Source organism: Glycine max, chromosome 3 (assembly GCF_000004515.6).
Source record: "Glycine max cultivar Williams 82 chromosome 3, Glycine_max_v4.0, whole genome shotgun sequence".
NCBI lineage: Eukaryota > Viridiplantae > Streptophyta > Magnoliopsida > Fabales > Fabaceae > Glycine > Glycine max.
The window spans coordinates 25,396,351-25,420,454 of NC_016090.4; the positions used below are offsets into that span (position 1 = coordinate 25,396,351).

At 32.9% G+C, this 24,104-nt stretch overlaps 1 protein-coding gene across 1 annotated transcript; it reads right to left on the minus strand.

Moving 5' to 3' along the window:
• Positions 1 to 636: 636 nt before the first annotated feature.
• LOC100790733 (ER lumen protein-retaining receptor) lies at positions 637 to 7,964 on the minus strand. The gene is made up of 6 exons (XM_003520936.5): positions 7,516 to 7,964; positions 3,775 to 3,974; positions 2,731 to 2,871; positions 2,577 to 2,657; positions 1,669 to 1,796; positions 637 to 826 (listed from the first exon to the last, which is right to left on the minus strand). The coding sequence occupies exons 1-6, from the start codon at positions 7,745 to 7,747 to the stop codon at positions 787 to 789; spliced, it is 822 nt and encodes a 273-aa protein (XP_003520984.1). The 5' UTR covers positions 7,748 to 7,964; the 3' UTR covers positions 637 to 786.
• Positions 7,965 to 24,104: the final 16,140 nt, after the last annotated feature.

Here is a 24,104-nt window from a genome sequence, read left to right on the forward strand (position 1 = left end):
ATTACAAAGGAAGGACAACATAAACTAGAAAAGGAAGCCTCCAGCATGGACAAGCGATGCTTTGCGAAGGAGTCAACAGCTCTATTCCCTTCACGTATTGAATGCTGATCAAATAAAAGGAGGAAGAGCCTGTACAATGTGTTTAAGGTTACGTTTCACGAGTTATTTTAATTAATTTTTTATTTTTTATTTGTTGAAAAGTTTATTTAACAGTCAAGTAAACAAGTTTTTAAGTACTTTTTAACGATTTTTAGTAGTTTCTTGCATTTCTTAAATGCTACTCCAAATAGTTTCTTTTTTTAAATGTTGGCTTTTATCTTCTAGTTTTTTTATATTTTTTTTTACTCTTAAAATATTTATTCAATTTTGTTATTTTTTTTTTAAAATATGTCATTATATATTTTTAAGTTAGTTTATGAAATACTTTTGATTTAAAAAATTAGCTTAAAAACTTTCAACTAGCTTTTTAGTTTTAACTTAATTTTTCAGTTAGATTTACTCAACATAGCTTAAATCTCTTGCAACATATGTACGTTTAGTTAAAAAAAATCACGTTAAATACAAAATGAAATTGAAACTAAAGCCGAAATGCATATTGTGGAGATGGCGCCCAAACAAAGCATATTGTAAGATAACTTAGCCTCAAACAAAGTTACCATGCTTAACTGAAAGAATTGTAAACGTTATATGCTTAACTGAAAGGAAAAAAAAAAAAGACTCTTATTCAAAAGATTGTACATCAATAAGTCATAATTTTTTTATATATAGAATAAGTCATGATCCTTATTAAACAGGCATTTTCCTTAAAATTTGTCCTTGCATGAAGCTGAAAAGAAAAAAAGAGAAAGAAAAATATTAGTAATGATCCATGGTAAAAAAAAAAAACTTGCATGCGTATTTTACCCAATCCCATCATAACTGTTTTCTTTTAAAATAAATAATGTGTGCATTAATAATGTTAAAATATGTTTTATATTGATGTCTAACTAAAAATTATCATATATGCATGGTAAATATGTTTTTTTTTAATGATTTTAATAGCCATATATTCTCAGTGTAAAAGATTTTAAATTAATTAACTTCTTTTGTGTTGAAGATATAATAAGATAGGAATTTATCCTATCAAATTGTCATCAATTATTTGGTGTATTTATAGAATATAATTTTCTTATTTTATTATGGTGTAGTGTATTTCTTATTTTAAAGAGAGAGCTATATATTGCAAAACTAAATAATTATTATTCATTAAAATAATAAAAACTAAATAATTATTGTTCAAATATTTTTAAGAGAAAATTTTCAATATTAATTATAATTCTAAAAACCTTATTTATCTTTTTTTAATTTTAAGAAAAGTAACTAAAAAATTAAAAATTAAAATAGTTAATATAATAATAAAAAATTATAATTAGAAAAATCAAATTAAAAGTTACTTTTTTTTATAAAATTATATATAATTTTAATAAAAGAGAAAATTTATCATTTTAACATAATCTATATTATCTTATTATTATCTGATGTATATCATTTTGAAAACAGGACAACAAAATAATGTTATTTAGTGTGTACTGAATAGGATTAAAACATCATAAGTACTAAGGACAATCTTGAAATAATATAAAGTTAATAATTTTATCATATTAGATGAGAGGAAACCAATTGACCTACCTCTTCATGTAGTAGTAACAAAAGTCAGCCAAGATGAAGGATTGAACCATCTCCGAGAGAAAAGCTGCTAAGAACCAAAAATAGCCACTCCCAACCAAAAATAGATATGCCCCTCGAGTCTCATAGATCTACCAGATAATAAAAACCACTATACATTAATCAATATGTTAAAAATGAACATAATGCGTTGGTCTTAATTTCAAAATAAGCACCCAATATGCAACCAAAGCTACATTTTAATCAAACTATGCATCTTTCTAGTTAGTAGTGGCCATGGTCCATTTGGAGGCTCTTCAAATGAAAATTGACCAAAAATGTTCATCCATGAATCATCACATATATTAAGATAAATAAAAGAGATAGATTCCAAAGTATACATTATGCAAATTTTCATATTTTTTTCTCCTCAGCCAATATTTATTGTTATTATACATTATGTAAATTTGCATAAAATCCATGCAGACACATTATATCATTGATTCATAACAAACAGTTTTTCGAAACTACTTATAACATATTCAAAACTGTGCAACATTATGTTTATTTACGGAGTATGGTTCGATTGTAAATCTGGGAAGAAAAGAATTGCAATGTATTGGTAATTTTGAATAATTCTTCAATAATCCCTTAATTCTCAATGAATAGAATCGTAACTCAATTATTTCAGAATTCCTCGAATTGCAATCAAGTCACCAAACCCTCCTCATTCTTATATAATCATTTTAAAATATAAGGTAAATAATTTCCAAAAAAATTATGAAGTCATTCTTGCATATAATGTTGTATTCTTTTGGTAAAAAATACAAACGACTATTTTATTTGGGCAATGCGTGCTTCTAATTATAACTTAAAACATTAAATATCATAAAAAGATCTAGGAAACCAAATCAAGTAAAAATTGATCTCACCTGAATTAACCAGTAAGCCAGTGCTATGAATCTTGAAACACCGAGAGCGAATACATAATACCCTGTAAATGTTTCAACCATCTACAAAAAGTGCAAGATTTACAACATATACTTTTAAAATAATATAAATACCAGAACAGTCTAAGGACCCTACCTTTGCATTCTGCATAAAACGAAGTTGAGGCAGAACAGAAACAGCTTCCAAATACAAACTGAATGCCCAAACAATTCGAACTAAACGCCAATGAGTTGTAAAGGGGTGGATTAGTATCGCAAGGATTGCAGAAGGGACCACCTAGCACACAAGGATGGCATTGTTACATTTATTTTGGTCTAAGCACATCCGTTGTGAAATGAAAAGCATTATGCCACCATAAAACTCAGAATATTAAGATAAATCAACACTAAATTTTTGGGTTAATCTGAGCATTCCTGGATCGGGAGTTAAGAACTAATCTCTAGAAATAGTAAGATTCATTTAAAAAAATAATATCTTTCAACATATGTTTTATACATAGATCAAGAATTAAACTTCTTACCACATACTTATGAGATAAGATTATTTATTAATCATATCATGGACCAGGTGATAAAATCAACAATGATAAAGTGATCATTATATTTTTTTCTCATTTGTAAAGAAAGAAAGAAAGAAATTTAACAACAAATAATAACAAAATAGTTCAACAAAACATATTCAATAAATAATAACAAAATAGTTCAACAAAACATATTCAATGTATGTTTGTTTGCTTCTCCTTAAAAACAATTTTCTTACTAGCCCACCCACACAATCGTGCAGCTGCACACCCACACCCACACAAAGGCACCCCCATCCCACACACATTATTTTTTATTTTTGTTCTAATAATTTTTTTTTTTTGTTTTTGTGCTTACAAAATATATTTATTTTGTTTTTTATTTTTAAAAAATATTATCTAAAGTGTTTTAAGGATGAAAAACAAAATAAACATATTGTAAAGACTAAAAAAAATACAGGAATGAAAATGAAAAAAAAGACAATAAATTATAGAAATAAAAAATATACTTAACTCATAAAACTTTGATTCGCTGAATCATAGTAGTCAATGTAGCGTACTCAAATTGGACATACAATATATTCATTGAATGCAAACAAAGCAAGCTTCAAAGTATGCTCTAAATTAACACGAGAGTGAACAGTGTTAACTATATTTACCACAAAGTATAAACGCAGGTTGTCAAGATCCTTGATGTAGGATGACTTTAACTTGAATCTTATCATCCATATGAGGAATAATGTTGCGAAAAGAGAGATCAGATCTAACGCGGTGTGTATGTTGGCCTCTGTCAAGGTGCTACAGCTTAATCTTGCTGCTAGGAATAAAGCAGTGAGCTCTTGGGTCTTAAGCGATAAACCTGAAAATGGAATTAGAAACTCGTTTAGACTTTTTTAAGAGCATCTTCGATGGATAAAATTTAAGCAACCCATTTTGACTTCTTTACCTTGTGCTAATTTGTCTCAACAATATCACATTATAATTAAGCAATTCATATATATTTTGCTCTCACTATATAAGTATAATTATAAACAATTAAATTATTCCCTTAAATTATAAGAAAATATATTTTCTTATAAGCAACCAAGGCTTAACTTTAAGTAAGGTATCTAAAAATAAACAACACATTAAATAATTAATTTTGGAGATGCTCTAATAAAATGAGAAATGCTAATATCATATTTATGTGGCACACTCAATTTTTTTAAAATGAAATAGAGGCTAGCAAACATCATCTGCAATGCCGTGATCCCAACTAGGTTGACATCAAAACTAAACAGAATCATATGTGCACCCTTATTGTAATTTATATTAATTTTAAAAAATAAAAAATATCAAATAATAAATACCCAAAAAAGAGGCAAAAGTATTTGATTGATTGTTATTTTAAGACCTACCTTCTTTTTTTCCATCAAGAAGAGATTGTGCTTCTTGTATACTTAAAAATAGGACAGCCTCTTCAATTCCTCACCTTAAAGAAACACTATAATCTAAAGCAACTATAATGATGTCTTCAAATCGGTCATCATTTACTAATGTTTTAAGAACTTGACCGGTCATCGAACCAGCCGAGACACTAAGTTAATAGGTCGTTGGTCAAATTAGAGTTTCATTGATTAAATCGGTTTGATCTAGTATATATTACAAAATTATAAGAAAATAATATAATTAAGTAATTAATATAATTTAATCATTCAATACTCTAATTTTGACATCATTGTCATTATTAAGTACCTAATATCCCAAATAACAATCAATATTTATGTCAATACAATTCCATAAATAAGTTTCAAACACAAACAATTATTCAATGTCTCAAAAATACATATAAGTTCACAAAAATAACATACAAAAATTTCATAATTTTTTTATAAAATATAGCACTCGGTTCAACCAAGGATTCACTTAGGTTCAACTAAAGACTCACTTAATTCAACCAAAAATCCACTCTAATTCAACCAAAGGCCCACTTAGTTTAACTTGAATCACACCGATTCTAATACATTTTTTATCCTTTCAGTGAACTGAATCGGAATGATCACCTGGTTCTGACCAAATTGTGGTTTGATCCGGTTCTTAGAACATTATCCTTTACCTTGTCCCTCGTCCCTAGACATCAAGGTGCACAAGCACAAAACTTCCAAAAAAAAAGGTTAATTTTTTTCCTTGTGGGTTCAATATTTTGCAGACTGGTAATTTCAACTTGGTGATGGTAGCTAGGATAATAGAAGCTAGATCACGAAAACAAAAAAAAAAAAAATGGAGAATACGGGTGTGAAAGTGTAGGGGGTGACTACTACAATTAGACAGACGAGGTTTGCTATGGTAGGGGTCCATATTCTATTAGGTACCTATTTGATAAATTAAATGTGATGTCTATTTTTAGGTCAGGATCGAACTACATCTTGGACTAGCCCGGCCTAAATTAGTGTTAATACTTTGAAATTAATAGTTTTTCAAAAATATTAATAAAATTTATATAAGCTTGTTGAGCTTTAAAAATTAAGTCAATAAAAAAATTAAAATAATTTTTTAAGTTTTTTACAAAAATTTCTGATGTGAGGGTGGGAATTCTAAATTCCCTTGAAGAGATTATATATATATATATATATATATATATATATATATATATAGATCGTAATAAACAAAGATTTATGACAAATAAATATTTTTTTTATCTTTACACTCATAATTCTTCTCTCATTCTCTTTCTTTCAAATTTGAGAAGGAACAAATATTTAAGAAGGACATATAACTATTCTTTCTTTTCTTTCTACAAGATTCATTTTCAAACAGAAAAGATTAATTGTTTCCATCCTTTTCTTTGATCCTTCATCTACTTCTTTGCTGTATACCAAACAAAATGAAAGGGTCAAATTATGGATCATTTCTAACTTACGTGAGTTTTTTTATTGTAGAAACCTTTTATTAATGTTTTTTAAAGTAAAAAGTTGAAAAATAAGATGTTATTTGATTTTTAAGAAATATATATTCTAATTGACTTTGTGTGAGCCAATCCAATTCAAAATGTTCAAATCATGTTAGGTTGGTTAGGTGTGGACCTGTGGACTTTGTGAGTTGTAATATTCCATTTAAGAATTATTTTATGGTCAGTTTTTTTCTCCTTTATAACGCTCAGATCATTAAAAGTTATTAAATATTTGTTTGTTTATAAGTTGTACTTAATAGACTCTAAACATTTATGTTTTGTTTGAAACGCTAGCTGGAGTACTGAAGGAAGAATAGAGGACCGATGGAAAATGGAATTTCTTGCTTCTTTCCTGCTTTTGGAGTCACATAAAAAGAAAGGAACGGAAGAAGAAGAATAAAGTGTGACATCTACCGATCTACATATATGTTTCAGCAATTCATTTTGATTTTAATAAACATGAAGGGAAAATAGTTTGTATTTTAAAAGTAACATTTTTATAACTTTTTATTAGATATATTTATGATGTTTTATATTTTCCTCAATTTCTTTCTACTTTTTACCCAACTAAACCAGATTTTCATTTTTACCTACTGAATGATGTCACTTATTTTTTTCTTTTAATTTTACATTTTTTCATAAACTAAACATAATCTTATAAATAGAGGTGACAACAGCTGATAATTAAACAATTAATAAAAATTATTGGCAAAGAAAACCGGATGATTGTGAACAAAAATAATGCCATTAAAATTAGAGTATTGAACCCAAGAGACTTTTGATATAGGTTTAACTGGTTGAACAAAAATGGTCAACCAGATGACGCCATAAAAGCAATTCACACAGGCACGCAACAATATAAATTTAAAGCCAATAAAAACTAATAAATTGTGAACAAAAATAACGTTGAATATTTTATTTTTAATTAATCAGATGATCTGTTTTCAGAGTTAGACCAGCAGAATTGGTCAAAACTGTAATAAATATTTTAATTAATCCCTTTCCAAGTTTCCAACTATATCATAAATATATCTATGTAAATTAATTTCTCTCAAAATTTTACATTAAATGAAAATTTGAGTCCAGGAATAAAAAAAAAGAAAGAAAAAAAGACACCCTTAAACGAGAAATCAAAACTGAAATCAGATATGCAGGTCAAACAAATCAAATCAATCGCACGCAACCTCCTAAGTCCTAATTATTGATGAAGGAAAACTATTCTTTCATATATCCCATCCTATTCATACTTCAGAGTTTAGAATACAAACACATTCACAAATCCTGAAAATTAGATAAAACAAAACACACACCCAGCCAATCCCTTCCCTAATTTAATCTTAAAATATCAACATTTTTCATATGCCCAATGATTAAAACGATAGTATATGATTTCTTGCTAACAATTCACAATAGCAATTAACCATTAACACAATTTATAAATATACTAATCAATGAGGGAAAGGGAATGTACCAGTGCAGGTCTTCAGGGCAAAAAGCTTGTATATGAGGGCAATTATCCCAGCAACATGGACCGTTTCAGAAGCTATGAAGAAATAGTAGTGATTTGTTATGGTGAGCTTTAAGGCCACCAAAGCAAAAACAGCAAACAATACCCCACAAAAAATCTTCACTTTCATTGGAACCTTCCTCAACCTTTCAATCAAAACATTAACCGGAGAATTGAAGCTCCTCTTTGTTCCCATTTGTGTATTGCAAAAATTCACCAACCAAAATATGGGTATGCTCTCTAGTAATTAATTTGCTTTATGGACACACAATTGGATCATAGAGGGATTAATAGTAGAGATAGAGAATTGAACAGGGAGAGAGAGTGAAGATAGATAGAGAGGTTTGAGGAGACACCAAAAGAGCATGCAGTGGATGGTGTGCTATTATGTGGCAATGAATTTCTTGTATTGAATCGGGACCATTTGGCACTGCGGAGTCAGTTAAGGAAAGGTCCAAAAGGTCAAATGGGATGATTTGGTAGAAGAAATGTTATTTTATTATCACAAAAAGAAAAGAAATTAAATATTATTTTTCGTTTGAGCAGTGTATGCATGTTATAAATCTCATATTATCGTGCTTAACTATTACGAATAAAAAAAATTCAAAATTTATTTCTTTTCTTTTTTAGTAGGAAATGATTCTCAGAATATCATAAGTTGAATCGGCTGATTTTTTTTTTCCAGTCAAATTTATCATTATTTTTATTTTGTTTTTGTTGCCTTATTTGTTTGCTGAATTTATTTATTTTGTTTATGTTGCCTTATTCTGTGCATTTCATATACAACGTCAGAATTTTTAAATTTAGATAAAATATTAGAAAATTTAAAAATTTAAGGATTTTTAAATTATAAAAAATATGATTAAGATACTCAAAAAGTAATAAGTAAATTTTATTTTATAATGACTAAGGAGAACGAACCGAGGGTGTTAAAGGTTAAAAACCAAATTAGTGAAATAAAAAGAAATTGAGGCATGTGATTTTTGGAAAAATATATATTGATTAATTAAAAATAACTAAAGAGAAAATCTCAATCTCAATAATCAGGAAAAAAATTTCTTTTAACTGATCAATAATAAGGAGAATTGTTCGCCCCAATAATAAATTTTTTTAAAAAAAAGCGAGTTCATTAAATAGCTAATAAATTAATAAAGAAAATTATATTTAGGAAAGAGATGAGATACCATTACAATTCTTTCCACCTGTTGACAAACTGTGGGATGGATATTTACAAACACTTATCTAACTTTTATATATATATATATATATATATATATATATATATAAGAAATATAAAAGCTTTTAAGGTAAGAAAAATTTAACACATAAACTTGAAACAACAACAAACGCATTAAAATTAAGTGAGAGTTGAATAGTGTGTATATCAAAGATAATGAATTTTTTTTGTGATAATAAAAATAATATGGATAATACTGAGTTAAACATTGTCGTCCACTAAGAATAAAGAGAATGTGTAATAAATAACAGAATGGTCATCCAATGACAGATAAAAAATTCTTAAAACAATTTGTCAAATAAACACTTGGTGTAAAAGTAATGATGGAAGATATAATAAGAATACTCAATAAACCTATTATGAAGAGAAGTAGAAACACTTGGTTTGTACTATTTCGCTCAACTTGAGCTATGTCAAGTTCTCCTTTACTCTAGTAAAGGGTTCCACTAATCAAAACAAATATTGTAACCGGCCACTCCTGGCTTTACAAGTATTCTTAACATCACTTCTAGTATCTTCTTAGACTCCCTCTGAATATAAGAACCCAAGTATTTTTAACATTAAGTCATTCTTGCTTTCACAAGCAAATATTTGAATGAATACAAGTATTCTTAACACTCAAGGAGTGAATATACAGGTAAACACAAATACAAAACTACTTTGCTTTGCAAAGGATAAACAATGTATATCGTCTAGTATTTTTGACAGAGTTTAGCTTCAAGTATTTTTCTTGTGCTCTTGTTTTATCTTTTTCTTGTTTTTTTGTTAGTTGCTTCATTGAGGAATACATCCTTTTATAGACTTCAGTGAAGTATTCGTTATGGGATCTATGTTGTTATCTTGAAAGGACCATTTCTCACATAGAAGAATGAAGATTTTATACGAAGTACAGACAATGCCATGTGCTTTTTGTCTGCTCTAAAAGCAACCTTCAAGGGAATATTCCATGGAAGCCTTCTATTTTCTTCTAGACTATCATTTTCTTAAATTCAAATGTAAGAAAGACAAATAGAATTTGAATAAAACAATACATGTGCACTTCCTTTTTTTGTGATACTTAGTCTTTGAGACTGGACGCACGAGTTTACCTTGTGATAGTGTTTTATACTGATATGCACAGGGGTGGAATCTCACTGAATATAGTGTGTTGGGCACTAGGTTAAAGCAAAGCATACTCTCTATAGTTGTGGACGATCTTTAATGTTGTAATAAATTCCTTTAGCATAATATTGTCCACTTGTCAAAATTCATTAGAATATCAATAATTTATACTTGTTGTTATTCATGAAAATCTAAGTTGGATGAGACCCGTGGTCATCCAAACCTAACAAGCTCCCCTTTTTTTTATAAAGACAAACAATATAAATTTAGATTAGGTATAAACAGAGTTTTTAAGATAGTAAAGAGAATGTAATGCAGTTAAACTCCCCCTGAGTTCACATATTGTAAGAAAATGACATATATTAAATATGATGAAAATAGTAGTGAAATATAGCAGAAAACAAGTAAAGGAGAATATATGGAAATACTTCAAGACTACTTTTATTAAATAAAATGATTTTTATTACAATAAAAAAATCCTATTTCTCCCCTTTTTGTCATAAGAAAAGATAAGTTCGAAGATAGAAAAATTGAAGAACATCATTGTCAGTCTTGAGATGGCGGTGGTGGTGGAGAGGATGAAGGTGGTGGTGGTATCAGAGCCAAGGGTTGTGGTGGAGGTTCAAGAGAGGTAGGTATGAATGGTGGTTGAGATATGGGTACAGGTGCAGGTATAACAATAACTCCAATCATTGACATTTGAGCTTGTTGGATGTTCTGTAAAAGGATGGCACCAAGGTTGGAGAATTGCGTTGTAATGGCATTCTGCATAGAGAACAAAATTGCTCATTCTTTTGTCTTTGGCATTCTATAAAGGACTATATTGCTTGGCCAATCATGTCTTGAACCTAATCACGAGTGATTGTGGCGGGTTATGCATAGTTGAGAAGAGTGGGGCCAAAACTAGTTGAATATATGATAACAACATCATTGTCGCCTTTATCACAAGAAATGGCTTCATTTGAAGTTATAGGCTGCTTAGATGCAGGATCTTGAAAGTGAGGTTCTAGTTCACCAACCATACCTGCATTGGATGCTTCATCAGTCTCGTCCATGACACTAATGTTTGTAAGATCAATGATGACTGTCAACTCCTCTTTACAATTGCGGAATTTATCAGCAAGTGCACTGAGTCATACAAGTAGTATAAAATGGTAAGAACTGAGTATCATATCATGTTAGACAAGTGGCCTCAGATATCTTAAGAAGGGGGGTTGAATTAAGATATTCCAAACTACTTCCCCAATTAAAAATCTATTTCACTTTTTATTCAAGTTATAAATTCTCTTAATAATGAACTTCTTAAATATTGATTCAAATAAAACAATTTGAAAATAATAAACAAAGGAGATTAAGGGAAGAGAAAGTCCAAACTCAGATTTATACTGGTTCGGCCACACCCTTGTGCCTACGTCCAGTCCCCAAGCAACCCGCTTGAGAGTTCCACTATCTTGTAAATTCCTTTTACAAGTTCTAAACACACAAGGAGAATCCTTCCTTTGTGTTTAGAATTCCTTTACAACAAGAGACCCACGGTCTCTTAATCCCTTAGAGAATGAGGAGAAGAAGAAGAATGAATCTCTCTAGAAAGAGATAGATTTTACAGATTGAGCACTCAAATAATTCCTTAATGAATTGCAATTGAATTGGCCAAGGAATTCTTAAGAGGATAAAATGATTTTTGCTCTTTGAGAGGATAAACACTTGTTGTTCTGAAAAACTCTGAGCAAATTCGTGTTATAAGTCACATATATATAGACCAATGGTAGTCATGAATAAAGCCTTTGAAAAGTTGTGACTCTTAGAAATATTTTTCTGAAAATCCTGTCTGGTAATCGATTACAGGAATTGTGTAATCGATTACAGCTTTTTAAAATTTGAATTAAAATGTTTATTAACTGTTGGTAATCGATTACCAAAATTGTGTAATCGATTACACAGTCTAAAATTTCGAATTCAAATTTTAGTAGCTGTTATAAAACATATTTGGCCACTGGTAATCGATTACATCGTCTGGTAATCGATTACCAGAGAATAAATTCTTTGAAAAACACTTTTTAATTTAAATTACTTGGCCAAACCTTTGCTAATTCAATTAGGAATTCCCTTCCTAATATACTAGTGATCATCTTGATGTTGTGACTTGTAATCTTGAAGTATTGTCTTGAATTTAATCTTCAAAAGCCCATTTGCATCAATTGCTTCATATCATTATGATCATCATCAAAACACCAAAGGCAATTGCATCTACAATCTCCCCCTTTTTGATGATGACAATACAATACCTGAAATCAAGATTCAAGCAAGCAACAAACAATTGTATATAGATAAAATGTGCGTTTACTCCCCCTATATTTCGGAATTTATGATCACTTGATTTCTAAGGTTGTTAAGCTTTTTCTACAACCTTTTCTCCCCCTTTGGCAACATCAAAAAGCCAAAGAACTCGGGAATCAACACAGATATAAAAATGGAGTAGAAAGATATAACAATGGAGTATAAGGCATAAACATCCAAATTCACAAACAAGAAATAATCAACCAGAATCCAAATAACTCAAAACGTCAACAACCACATAATGTCAAAGCAGAAAAGGCTGAAATCTAAATAACCGCAAGATAAATAAATAAAGTACTTATCGTAATAATTTAAACTCTAAGAAACTAAACAGCCAAAATACACGGCTTATAAAAGACATATAATCAGAAACTAAAGTCTAAGAAGATGGAGGGTGTAGATGCAATTGGCTTTGATGTTTTGATGATGATCATGATGATGTGTTGCAATTGATGCAAATGGGCTTTTCAAGATTAAAATTCAAGACAATACTTCAAGATTACAAGTCACAACATCAAGATGATCACTAGAATATTAGGAAGGGAATTCCTAATTGAATTAGCAAAGGTTTGGCCAAGTGATTTATATTAAAAAGTGTTTCTCAAAGGTTTTACTCTCTGGTAATCGATTACCAGAGGATGTAATCGATTACCAGTGGCCAAATACATTTTATAAAAGCTACAAAAATTTGAATTCGAAATTTTAGACTGTGTAATCGATTTTTTGGTAATCGATTACCAGCAGTTAGTAAACGTTTTAATTCAAATTTTAAAAGCTGTAATCGATTACACAATTACTGTAATCGATTACCAGACAGGATTTTCAGAAAAATAATTTCAAGAGTCACAACTTTTCAAAGGCTTTACTCATGACCACCAATGGTCTATATATATGTGACTTAAACACGAAATTGCTTAGAGATTTTCAGAACAACAAAGTGTTTATCCTCTCAAAGAGCAAATTCATTTTATCCTCTTAAGAATTCCTTGGCCAATTCAATTGCAATTCATTAAGGAATTATTTGAGTGCTCAATCTGTAAAATCCATCTCTTTCTAGAGAGATTTGTTCCTCTTCTTCTTCTCATTCTCTAAGGGATTAAGAGACTGTGAGTCTCTTGTTGTAAAGGATCTCTAAACACAAAGGAAGGATTGTCCTTGTGTGTTTAGAACTTGTAAAAGGAATTTACAAGATAGTGGAACTCTCAAGCGGGTTGCTTGGGGACTGGACGTAGGCACAAGAGTGTGGCCGAACCAGTATAAAACTGAGTTTGCATTTTCTCTTCCCTTAATCTCCTTTATTTATTATTGCTTTATATTCATATTCAAGTTGCTTCATTTGAATTAATATTTAAGAAGATTGTCATTAAGGGAATTCGTAACTTGAGTAAAAAGTGAAATAGATTTTTAATTAGGGGAAACAGTTTGGAATATCTTAATTCAACCCCCCCTTCTTAAGATATCTGAGGCCACTTGTCTAACAGAGGGGGTGGTGGAAGATCGAAACTCTGACGAATGTATCCGACCTCCTCTTCAAGCTGTGTGAGGCGAATGTCCATATCGGCAAAGCGTGTATCTAACGAGTCGAAGCGGTCACCAACATAAGAACGAAGACCCCGTAATTCAGAGAGGACTTCATTCATGAGTGCGGAATCTTCGAGTGGAGGAGGAGGTGAAGGAGTACGTTCATCTTGAGGAGGAAGTGCATCCTTCTTCAGCCATTGACCATTCCGATCTTTACGGTACCTAAAGGAGGTCACTGCACCAGCACCAATTGCAAAGGAACGCTTGACTTGAACAAAGGGTTCATCATCAAGCGGAATTTGAAAATGATGCAAAAACAGAGTAATCAAATGTGGATAAAGGAGAGGTGCATTAGCCCGTAATGCCTTATGCATTCGGTACCGAACCAAATGGGCCCAGTCGATCTGACGACCGGTAAGAAAAGCCCACATAAGAATCAAATCCTCCTCAGAGGCTTGTGCTAAATTTGAAGACCGAGGAAGCAAAATCATAACAATTATATAGTGCATGATGCAATTATCAAATGTTAATGACCCGGCCAGCAATCTACCAGTCATTTCAGCTTGATCATTGCAGACCATGCGACGAGCATCATGACTCGAATAATCAAATTTCCAGTCATCAACAATGGTGCCCTCAAAAGGTGCACCTTGACTGGGTGAATGAGTCAAAGAAAAGAACAGTGACTGATCAATGACCCTAGAAATACCATGCACCTCAGAAATAATAATGCCATCCTGAATTTTTAAATTGCAGTAGAAGACCTTTACAAGTTCAGGATAATATGACAATTTTAATGACATGAAATCAATAAGACCAGAATTTTGAAACACTTGACAGCAATCAAATGTTTCATCATTAAAGAATTCTATGTCTAGGTACTTAGGGTCTAAGATTATTCTAGAAGAAAACTGAGAAAGGTACCGTAGACGCTGATCATCGGATGAAAACAATGTTGATGATCTTGGAGATGACAAAGAAGGATGAATAGGTGCTGTGGGTGCTCCGGATGGGCTGTGGCGGCGATGGGCAGCAGCAACAGCGGTGGAGGATGATCCCTTTCTCTTCTTCGATGGCTCTGCCATTTGATGAAGTTTTTGTGGATTTTGATCGGTGGAAGTGAAAGAGGAGTGAAAAAGAGGAAGATTGGGTTTTACGGGACGTGATTTGGTGAAGAATTGAGTGAGATTCGAAGATTTGAAGTTTTAGGTATGAAGGAAACGTGGAGGAGGCTTTGGTTGTGCAGCAGCTTTGATTTCGTGAGTATTTATAGAAGAGGACGTATTGTAATCGATTACAGGGATTGGTAATCGATTACAGGACCAATAAGTCTACTGGTAATCGATTACAGGATGTTGTAATCGATTACAGGTTGCCTGTTCATGTGTAATCGATTACACTGGATGGTAATCGATTACCAGAGCCTATCCTAGGCTAGTTTCTTAAGAGAATATCTATGTTTATGCTAAAAACACATCCAATATGATTAATTATCACTACTAATGCACTTAATTCAATCATTCAATTATTATATACACAAGAAATCATAAATTCTATCATAATAACAAGAATTCAAACAAGATCAAACAAAATAATCTACAAACAATAAATAAGAGTAAATCAATCAATCAATCAATCAATCAACCAATCAATCCCTATTTTTCTAAATCTCTTACATCTAAGAGGCCTAATTCTCTTCTAATAGAGAAGAACACTTCCTTGGGGAGAGGTTTTGTGAAAATATCAGCAAGTTGATTCTTAGTATCAACAAACTCTAATACACAATCTCCCTTTAGGACATGATCTCTAAGAAAGTGGTGCCTAATCTCTATATGTTTAGTTCTAGAGTGTTGAATTGGGTTTTTGGATAGATTTATGGCACTAGTATTATCACACTTAATAGGTATGCGATCAAGAATGATGCCATAGTCAGATAATTGTTGCTTCATCCATAAAATCTGTGCACAACAACTACCGGCAGAGATATACTCCGCTTCAGCAGTAGATAAAGCAACACTATTTTGTTTCTTACTATGCCATGAGACAAGAGCCGATCCAATGAATTGACAAGTTCCACTTGTACTTTTTCTATCAGTTTTAGATCCGGCAAAATCAGAATCAGAATATCCTATTAAGTTACATGTTGAATTCTTAGGATACCATAATCCTAAATTGATTGTTCCTAATAGATATCTCATGATTCTCTTTACTGCACTTAATGTGATTGTTTGGGGTTGGATTGAAACCTAGCACACATACATACACTAAACATAATATCAGGTCTACTAGCAGATAAATAAAGAAGAGATCCGATCATACCTCGATATTGTTTTATGTCTATAGACTGACTAGATTCATCTTTATCTAAGTAACAACTAGTGCTCATCGGTGTAGACATGTGTTTTGCACTATCCATCCCAAATCTTTTGATCAATTCCTTGCAGTACTTGGATTGATTGATGAATATACCTTCTTGAGTTTGCTTGATTTGTAATCCCAGAAAGTACTTTAGTTCTCCCATCATTGACATTTCAAATTCACTTTGCATATCAAGGGAAAACTCCTTGCACAATGAATCATTAGTGGATCCAAAAATTATATCATCAACATATATTTGAACCAACAAAATATCATTATGCTTTCTCTTTATGAACAATGTGGTATCCACTTTACCTCTAGAGAATTCTTTTTCTAGAAGAAAATTGCTTAAGCATTCATACCACGCCCTAGGGGCTTGTTTCAAACCATAAAGAGCCTTTTGTAATTTATAAACATGGTTTGGTTTATCAGGAATTTCAAAACCAGGGGGTTGTTCAACATATACCTCTTCTTGAATTAAACCATTTAGAAAGGCACTCTTAACATCCATTTGATAAAGTTTAAAATCCATTATGGATGCATATGCCATAAGCATTCTAATGGCTTCTAATCTTGCAACAGGAGCATATGTTTCTTCATAGTCTATTCCTTCTTCTTGATTATACCCTTTTGCTACTAACCTGGCTTTATTTCTAATAATTATACCATGTTCATCTAATTTATTTCTAAAAACCCATTTTGTTCCTATGACAGGATAATTTTCAGGTTTTTCTACTAATTTCTACACATTGTTTCTTTCAAATTGGTTCAGTTCTTCTTGCATGGCAATGATCCAGTTATCATCTACTATGGCTTCTTTTATATTTTTAGGTTCAATCATAGATACAAAAGCCATATTATTGCATAAATCTTTAAGAGAATGTCTAGTTGTTACCCCTTTTGAGATATCACCAATAATGTTGTCGAGGGGATGATCTCTTGAAGCTTTCCATTCTCTTGGAAGTTCATAATTGGATTTGACTTCTTCTGGAGGATCTTCATTGTTTCCTTTATCATTTCCTTTGGAATCTTGTTCATGAATATTCATATGTTCTAAAGAATCTGCAATATCATCTAGCATATTCTTTCTTGACAAGATAGCATTAGATTCATCAAAGGTAACATGAATGGATTCCTCGATATTCATAGTTCTTTTATTATATATCCTATATGCTTTGCTTTGTAATGAATATCCAAGAAAAATAACTTCATCAGATTTTGCATCAAATTTTCCTAGATTATCTTTTCCATTATTGAGCACAAAGCATTTGCAACCAAAAACATGTAGATGAGAAATATTAGGTTTTCTACCATTAAATAACTCATATGGGGTTTTCTTTAAAATAGGTCTTATTAAGGCCCTATTCATGATGTAACATGCAGTATTGACCGCTTCAGCCCAAAAATACTTTGGAAGGGAAGTATCATTTAATAAAGTTCTAGCAATTTCTTCCAATGACCTATTTTTCCTCTCAACAACTCCATTTTGTTGAGGGGTTCTAGGTGCAAAAAAATTGTGTTCAATACCATGTTCATCACAGAATAATTCAAAATCTTTGTTTTCAAATTCACCCCATGATCACTTCTAATGGATGCAATCTTAAGATTTTTCTTGTTTTGTATGACTTTAGCTAGTTTTCTAAATGCTTGGAATGAATCACTTTTATGTGTAATAAATAATGTCCAAGTATATCTAGAGAAATCATCAACTATAACTAGAGCATAGTAATTTCCTCCAAAACTCATGGTTCTAGATGGACCAAATAAATCCATATGCAATAATTGTAAGGGTTGAGTGGTTGAAACAACATTTTTAGGTTTGAATGAGACTCTTGTTTGTTTGCCCTTTTGACATGCATCACATAGTTTATCTTTTTCAAATTTCAATTTAGGCAAACCAACTACTAAATCTTTTGAAATTAATTTATTTAAGTGATCCATGTTTATGTGAGCAATTCTTTTATGCCATAACCATGGATCATCATGTTTGCTAAGAAAGCAATGATTGTTTTCTAGTTTTATGCTTAAGTATATCATGTAAACATTATTGACTCTATGTCCTACATGATTTATATTAATGTCATGCTTATGTTCTATAAGACATTTCTGAGAATTAAATGATACTAGATAGCCTTTGTCGCATAATTGACTAACACTAAGCAGGCTGTGCTTAAGGCCTTCAACAAGTAGAACATTTTGAATGGAGTTTGAAGAATTTGTACCTATTTTACCCACTCCAAGGATTCTACCTTTGTTGTTGTCACCATATGTTACATGCCCGCTTTTCTTTGGAGAGATGTGTGTAAAATTTGATGCATCTCCAGTCATATGTTTTGAGCATCCGCTATCTATGTACCACTTCTTTCTCAAAGATACCTCTTCATCACTTTCGTAAATTTTAGCCATAAGGCAAAGATTTATCTCTTCATTTTCTGAATCTTCAGAAGATTCCATATCATTTTCATCCCATGTGTTGTATGCTTTCTTCAATTTCTTTTCACTATGATTTTTCTTTTCAGATTTTTCCATCTTTTTCTTGAAGATGGGACAATCAACCCTCAGATGTCCAGGTTGATTACATTCAAAGCATTTTAGAGTAGAGGATGAATTTTCTGTCCTTCTCTTTGATTTAAAATTGGGTCGCCTCTGATTTCCTCTTACTTTAAGAAACTTGTTGAATCTTCTTACAAAAAGACTTAGATCATCATCATCATCTGGATCATTATCCTGATCACTTTCTTCTTGAATTGAGGATGATGCTTTAAGAGCAATTCCTTTCTTTTTCTTGTCATTTTCTTCATGTTGATGTAATCTCAATAGTTCCATCTCGTGTTCCTGCAACTTTCCAAATAAAGTGGCAAGGGACATATTAGACAAATCTCTTGACTCAGTAATGACCGTTACTTTGGGTTGCCATTCTCTACTTAAACATCTTAACACCTTGTTTATGAGATCCTCATTTTGAAATTCTTTGCCTAAGGCTGCTAGATGATTTACTATATGTGTAAATCTCTTTTGCATGCTTTGAATATTTTCATTTGCATTCATTCTAAATAATTCATACTCATGAGTTAGTGCATTTATCCTAGATCTTTTAACATCTGTAGTTCCTTCATGTGTTAATCGAAGAGTGTCCCACATTTCCTTAGCACTCTTACAATTTGAAACCCTGAAATATTCATCCATTCCCAGGGCAGATGTTATTCTGTTTTTGGCTTTTAAGTTGTATTGTACTCGTTTTCTATCCTCTTCAGACCATCTATCTCTAGGTTTTTCTATAGTTATGATTTCACTTGATGAACTGCCATCTATTGAAACTCTTTCTACTGTGGTGGGTATATAAGGCCCTATTTCTATGGCTTCCCAAATATTTAGATCTATTGCCTCAATAAAAATTTGCATTCGGGTTTTCCAGTAGTGGTAACCCTCTCCATTAAAGATTGGAGGTCTATTGATAGAATTCCCTTCTGGAAATAAGGAATTTGCTGAGGCCATCTTTTTCTTGAAGCTTCTAAACTTTATACAAGAATGAAGCTCTGATACCACTTGTTAGACAAGTGGCCTCAGATATCTTAAGAAAGGGGGGTTGAATTAAGATATTCCAAACTACTTCCCCAATTAAAAATCTATTTCACTTTTTATTCAAGTTATAAGTATCATAGGGAGTTTGTTTCATTCAGAAAAGCGTTCATTCAATAAGTAGACATTTGTGTAACATCATGAAATGGAAATAAAAACAGGATATAGTTGCAATTCTAGAGATAACTACAAAATTAACTAAGTAAATGCGAAAGATAAACAGATGATTAAAACGCTGGGCCTTTCTACTGAGTGACTTGATGCAATTAAGGATTTTTCTCTATCTAATGTTGTTTCTGTGTTCTATGCTGAGGACAATTATCCCAAGTACCGATGTCTCGCGTGCATGGGCTAATTCTAATTAAATTTCATTCTCGGATCCCTCGTTGAACTTAGCCTAACCGAACAACATTAAAATCAAAACATATTAAAAACTAGAGTCCCTGCACTCCGTGTCCAGACAATACAATTATCTAGACCTGCTCTATCCGGTTCTAAGGATTCAAAACATTTTTCAATGCTAAAAATCCTAACTTTACACACAAATGGATGATTAGACCAAAAGTATGCAAGAATTAAGTGCAGATAGAAGCAATTAACACATCAAAACAACATTAAATAGATAGTAAAGAATATTTACATCAAGGCTCAGCATAAATTCCCAATAAAGAAACTTAGCCTTCCATCGCAAGGCAACACCTTTCAGCTACAAGATGAGGGTTTTTGAAGAAAATTACAGATTACACAGTGGTGGGGATGTCTCCTCCACCTCTAGGAACCTAGAAATTACTCCTAAACCTAGAATCCTCTTGAAAGCTGAGGTTTTTGGCTTCTTTGCTCTGTTTTGCGCCTCTATTTTTCATAGGCTCTCAAGCATCTCCCTATTTTTCACCAACTTCAGCTTTTAAGGGCTTTCTATCCTCGAAGGCTCGCTTAGAACCATTTTCGCGCTAAGCACGAGCAAGTGATTTTCCGTTGATCGAGCTGGGCGCACTTAGCGCGGGAGAAGACAAACGACTCGCTGAGCAAGCTGATGACGTGCTAAGCACGCAAATGCTGGGCAGATTCTCCTCTAGATTTTCCCAACTCTCTAAGCGGGCTGAGTGCCTCGCTTAGCGGATAATTCTCGCTAAGTGCACAAGCCTCGCTTAGCGAGACACCAGCCACAACAACCTTTTTATTCTTCATCTTTTCACCTAAAACTGAAGTTGAAAACACATTAATTCACATTGAAGGGAATATCTCTGCATAAAAATCAAACTGAACCTAAAAATACGTACAAACCTACAAAAACAACCACAAATTGGGGAAAAGACATGATTTTCATAAAGCTTTTCAACACAAAAGTTAGTCGTAAATGACGACTAACAATGACCCCACACATAAGGTGTCGCCCACAACTTTAGCATATGTTTTAACTTGGATAGTGGAAATAGCTTCTCTTCCAAGAATAGCAACAAGTTCTTTCTCAGTAATAGCAACAACAACAACATCTTCAGCTCTCTTCTTTTGTTGAGCCTCATGGAGTTGAGTCGCATGGGCTATTATTTGGGCTTCTGACATCTCCTTCTAATTGTAAGTTCCCTCGTATTGAATGGTGGGAAGCTTGAGAAGACTTTAGATGAAGGAGTATGTGTCATTATCTCCGGTAAAAAAAGATGCAAGCGTCATCAAAGTGATACTTCCTAGCAGTTCGTAACACTTAAACAACATTGTAGTGCACAACATTATCACTTCCATCATAGCTAGAAGTAGAGGCTTTTTGAGAGTCCATCAACATGATCTGACTCCAGAAGGTCCTTGCGTCATGAGCATCTGGAGTGCGTATCAACTGCTTCCAATGAAACAGTGGGCTCCAATTGCAGGGGTGGTTCACAATCTATACCTTCATCCACAGTGAAGGCATTTGTTCCTTGTAGTACAACTCAAACCCCTTTTTCTTGGCAGCATCCCATACTGGTAGACTTGGATAGCATTTATCTGCAGCCATCTTGATGTCAATTGCCTTAGAGACGTCTAGACCAGGAGGCTACGTTGTGGCTTTACCACTCAAGTACATATGTTCATGTAACTTGCCAAGGGATGAGTGATCATCTGGTGAAAGTTATATATCCATAGGATGCACTAGCAGTAGTTTGGTGATTCACATCCACAAGTGCACCTTTAATGTAGCTCCATGTAGAGCTTGTAGGCCTTGGATCTTCTTCATCAATGGAGTTCTTTGCTTCTTGAAGATCAATGGAAAAGGAATGCAGAAGAAGGAAAGGTGATTGGAGATGCCACTTCAAGGAGAAGATGAGTCAAGAACAAGCTCACCACCATAGGAAGCCATGGATAAGAGGTTGAAGGTTGGAGAAGATGAGTGGAGGGAGAGGGAGAGAGGGGAACAAAATTTTGAGAGAGAGAGAAGAGGGAGAATGATGTCTAAACTTCAAAGTCTAATTTCTCAAATCATCAAAGTTGCAAAATGCACACACAAGGCCTCTACTTATAGTCTAAGTGTCACACAAAATTGGAGGGAAACTTAATTTTTTATTCAATTTTCACTTAAATTTGAATTTGAATTTGTGGAGCCAAATTTGGAGCCAAAATTTCACTAATTATGATTAGTGAATTTCACTATGTTTCAGCCCACTAATCCAATATCAAATCTAAGATTCTCCACTAAGTGTGCTTAGGTGTCATGAGGCATGTAAAGCATGAAGGACATGCACAAATTGTGACTATATGATGTGGCAATGGGGTGTAGCAAGCAAATGCTCATCTCCCCCTTAGGCTGGTTCAAAATTTAATTAGATTGGGCTTCTCCCAATTCAATTAAATTTCTCTCCCAACACACACATCAAATGGTGCACTTAATGCATGTGAAGTTACAAAACTATCCTTAATACAAAAACTAGTCTAGGTGTCCTAAAATACAAGGGATGAAAAATCCTATATTACTAGGGTATCCTAAAGTTGTGGGGTATCCTCCCTACACTATGGAGCCCTAAATACAAGACCCAAAAATTAATGAAACCCTAATCTAATATGTGCAAAGCTAAGTGGGTCATACCTAGCCCATGGACCCAAAATCTACCCTAAGGCTTATGAGAATCCTAGGACATTCTCCTGTATCCCTAGAAAATTCCATGTTGGAGGTGGCAAATGGAATATAGAATATGATGGTAGATCCTTAAAGGCGTCGTGTGGAGTATGCTCATATTCAAAGCACATCTAGGTGGGTGCTTTAGCAAATATGGTTTTTGTTACCACAAGTTTAGAGAAAGTGACTTTAGAGAAGAGGGTGAGGGGTTTAGGATTATCATGAATGAAGTCCAGAAGAAAATGTTGAGCATCAGTTCATGGCTCCCTTGGAGATGGCCTTCTGAACCTATCTAGGTGTAGAGGAAAGAGAGGTGGATGTGGTTGTGTGGATAGTGCAAATTTACGGAGGGGCGTGATTCGAGTGTCATCATGGACTCATCATCTGATGAGGAAAAGGTTGGATCTTCCTTGTTTCCAGTGTAGGAAACCGCCTATTCTTAGTCACCAAAATTTGGGTTAGCCTTAGTCATGCTTGTCTTGATGCATCCTAGAAGGGCAGAAGGAAGGACGGATGCCCTGGGTTCAATAACTTGTTGAGCCTTCTTTGCTTTCTTGGGAGGTGTATCAGGATCAACAACTTTCCTCTTTTGTGGGTCACTCACACCAGCCCTTCATCATCATCATTAGTCTCACTTAGGTCTTTCAAACTTTGTGCGACTGGGTTTATTGCTAGTGGACACATAGGAGTGGATGCAGCAGACCTATGCCTTCTTTTGGTCTTGTGCTGCTCTGCCAACATCTCTTCTTCTTCTTCATCCCTTTGGGACTATTTTTTGGTTTTCTTCTTCTTGTTCTGTTGCCTAGCCTTTATCTTTTAAATTTTCCTTGAAATGCAAAAGTTGTTCAAACCTAGTTCTTCATCAGTATTGGACTTGGCCAACGTCTTTTGTTTCCTTTTGTTGATGGCTTCCAAGTCCACTTCTAAAGCCTCATTTAGGCTTCGTTCTAGAGCCACCTTCATATCCTTTAGGTTAGTCTTGCTAAAATTTTGTTGTTTACCAACCACCAAACCCTTAACTATTAGGGTATGCTTGGAATCCTTGTCCATTCTTTTGAACACATGATAGACTCCTTGATCCCACGAGAGCTTATTAATGAGGGCTGCATAGTAGATGTTGTCCAAACCATCTAAGCTCTTGAGGATCCTCAACATATGGTGGTGTCGCAATCTACCCTTCGACGGGAGGGCGTGACGAGATTCAAAGGTGCGTCTTCCAAAGAAGGAAAACGTGCAAGAGTCGCTCACCATGTTTTATTTGAGGAAAACGTTAGAAAAACCAAAGGGTCTGTGATTTTAGGAATAGGGTCGGGAGTTGTTTATGCATGGGGAAAG

Bases quoted from the DNA above. Each gene is read 5' to 3' on its own strand.
- LOC100790733 (XM_003520936.5), bottom strand. From the start codon at position 7,747: ATGGGAACAAAGAGGAGCTTCAATTCTCCGGTTAATGTTTTGATTGAA. The intron at 2,872-3,774 runs GTAAATATAGTT...CTTGTGTGCTAG, and splicing joins ACCTGCGTTTATACTTTGTG to GTGGTCCCTTCTGCAATCCT. The intron at 1,797-2,576 runs GTGAGATCAATT...ATTATCTGGTAG, and splicing joins TGGCTTACTGGTTAATTCAG to ATCTATGAGACTCGAGGGGC.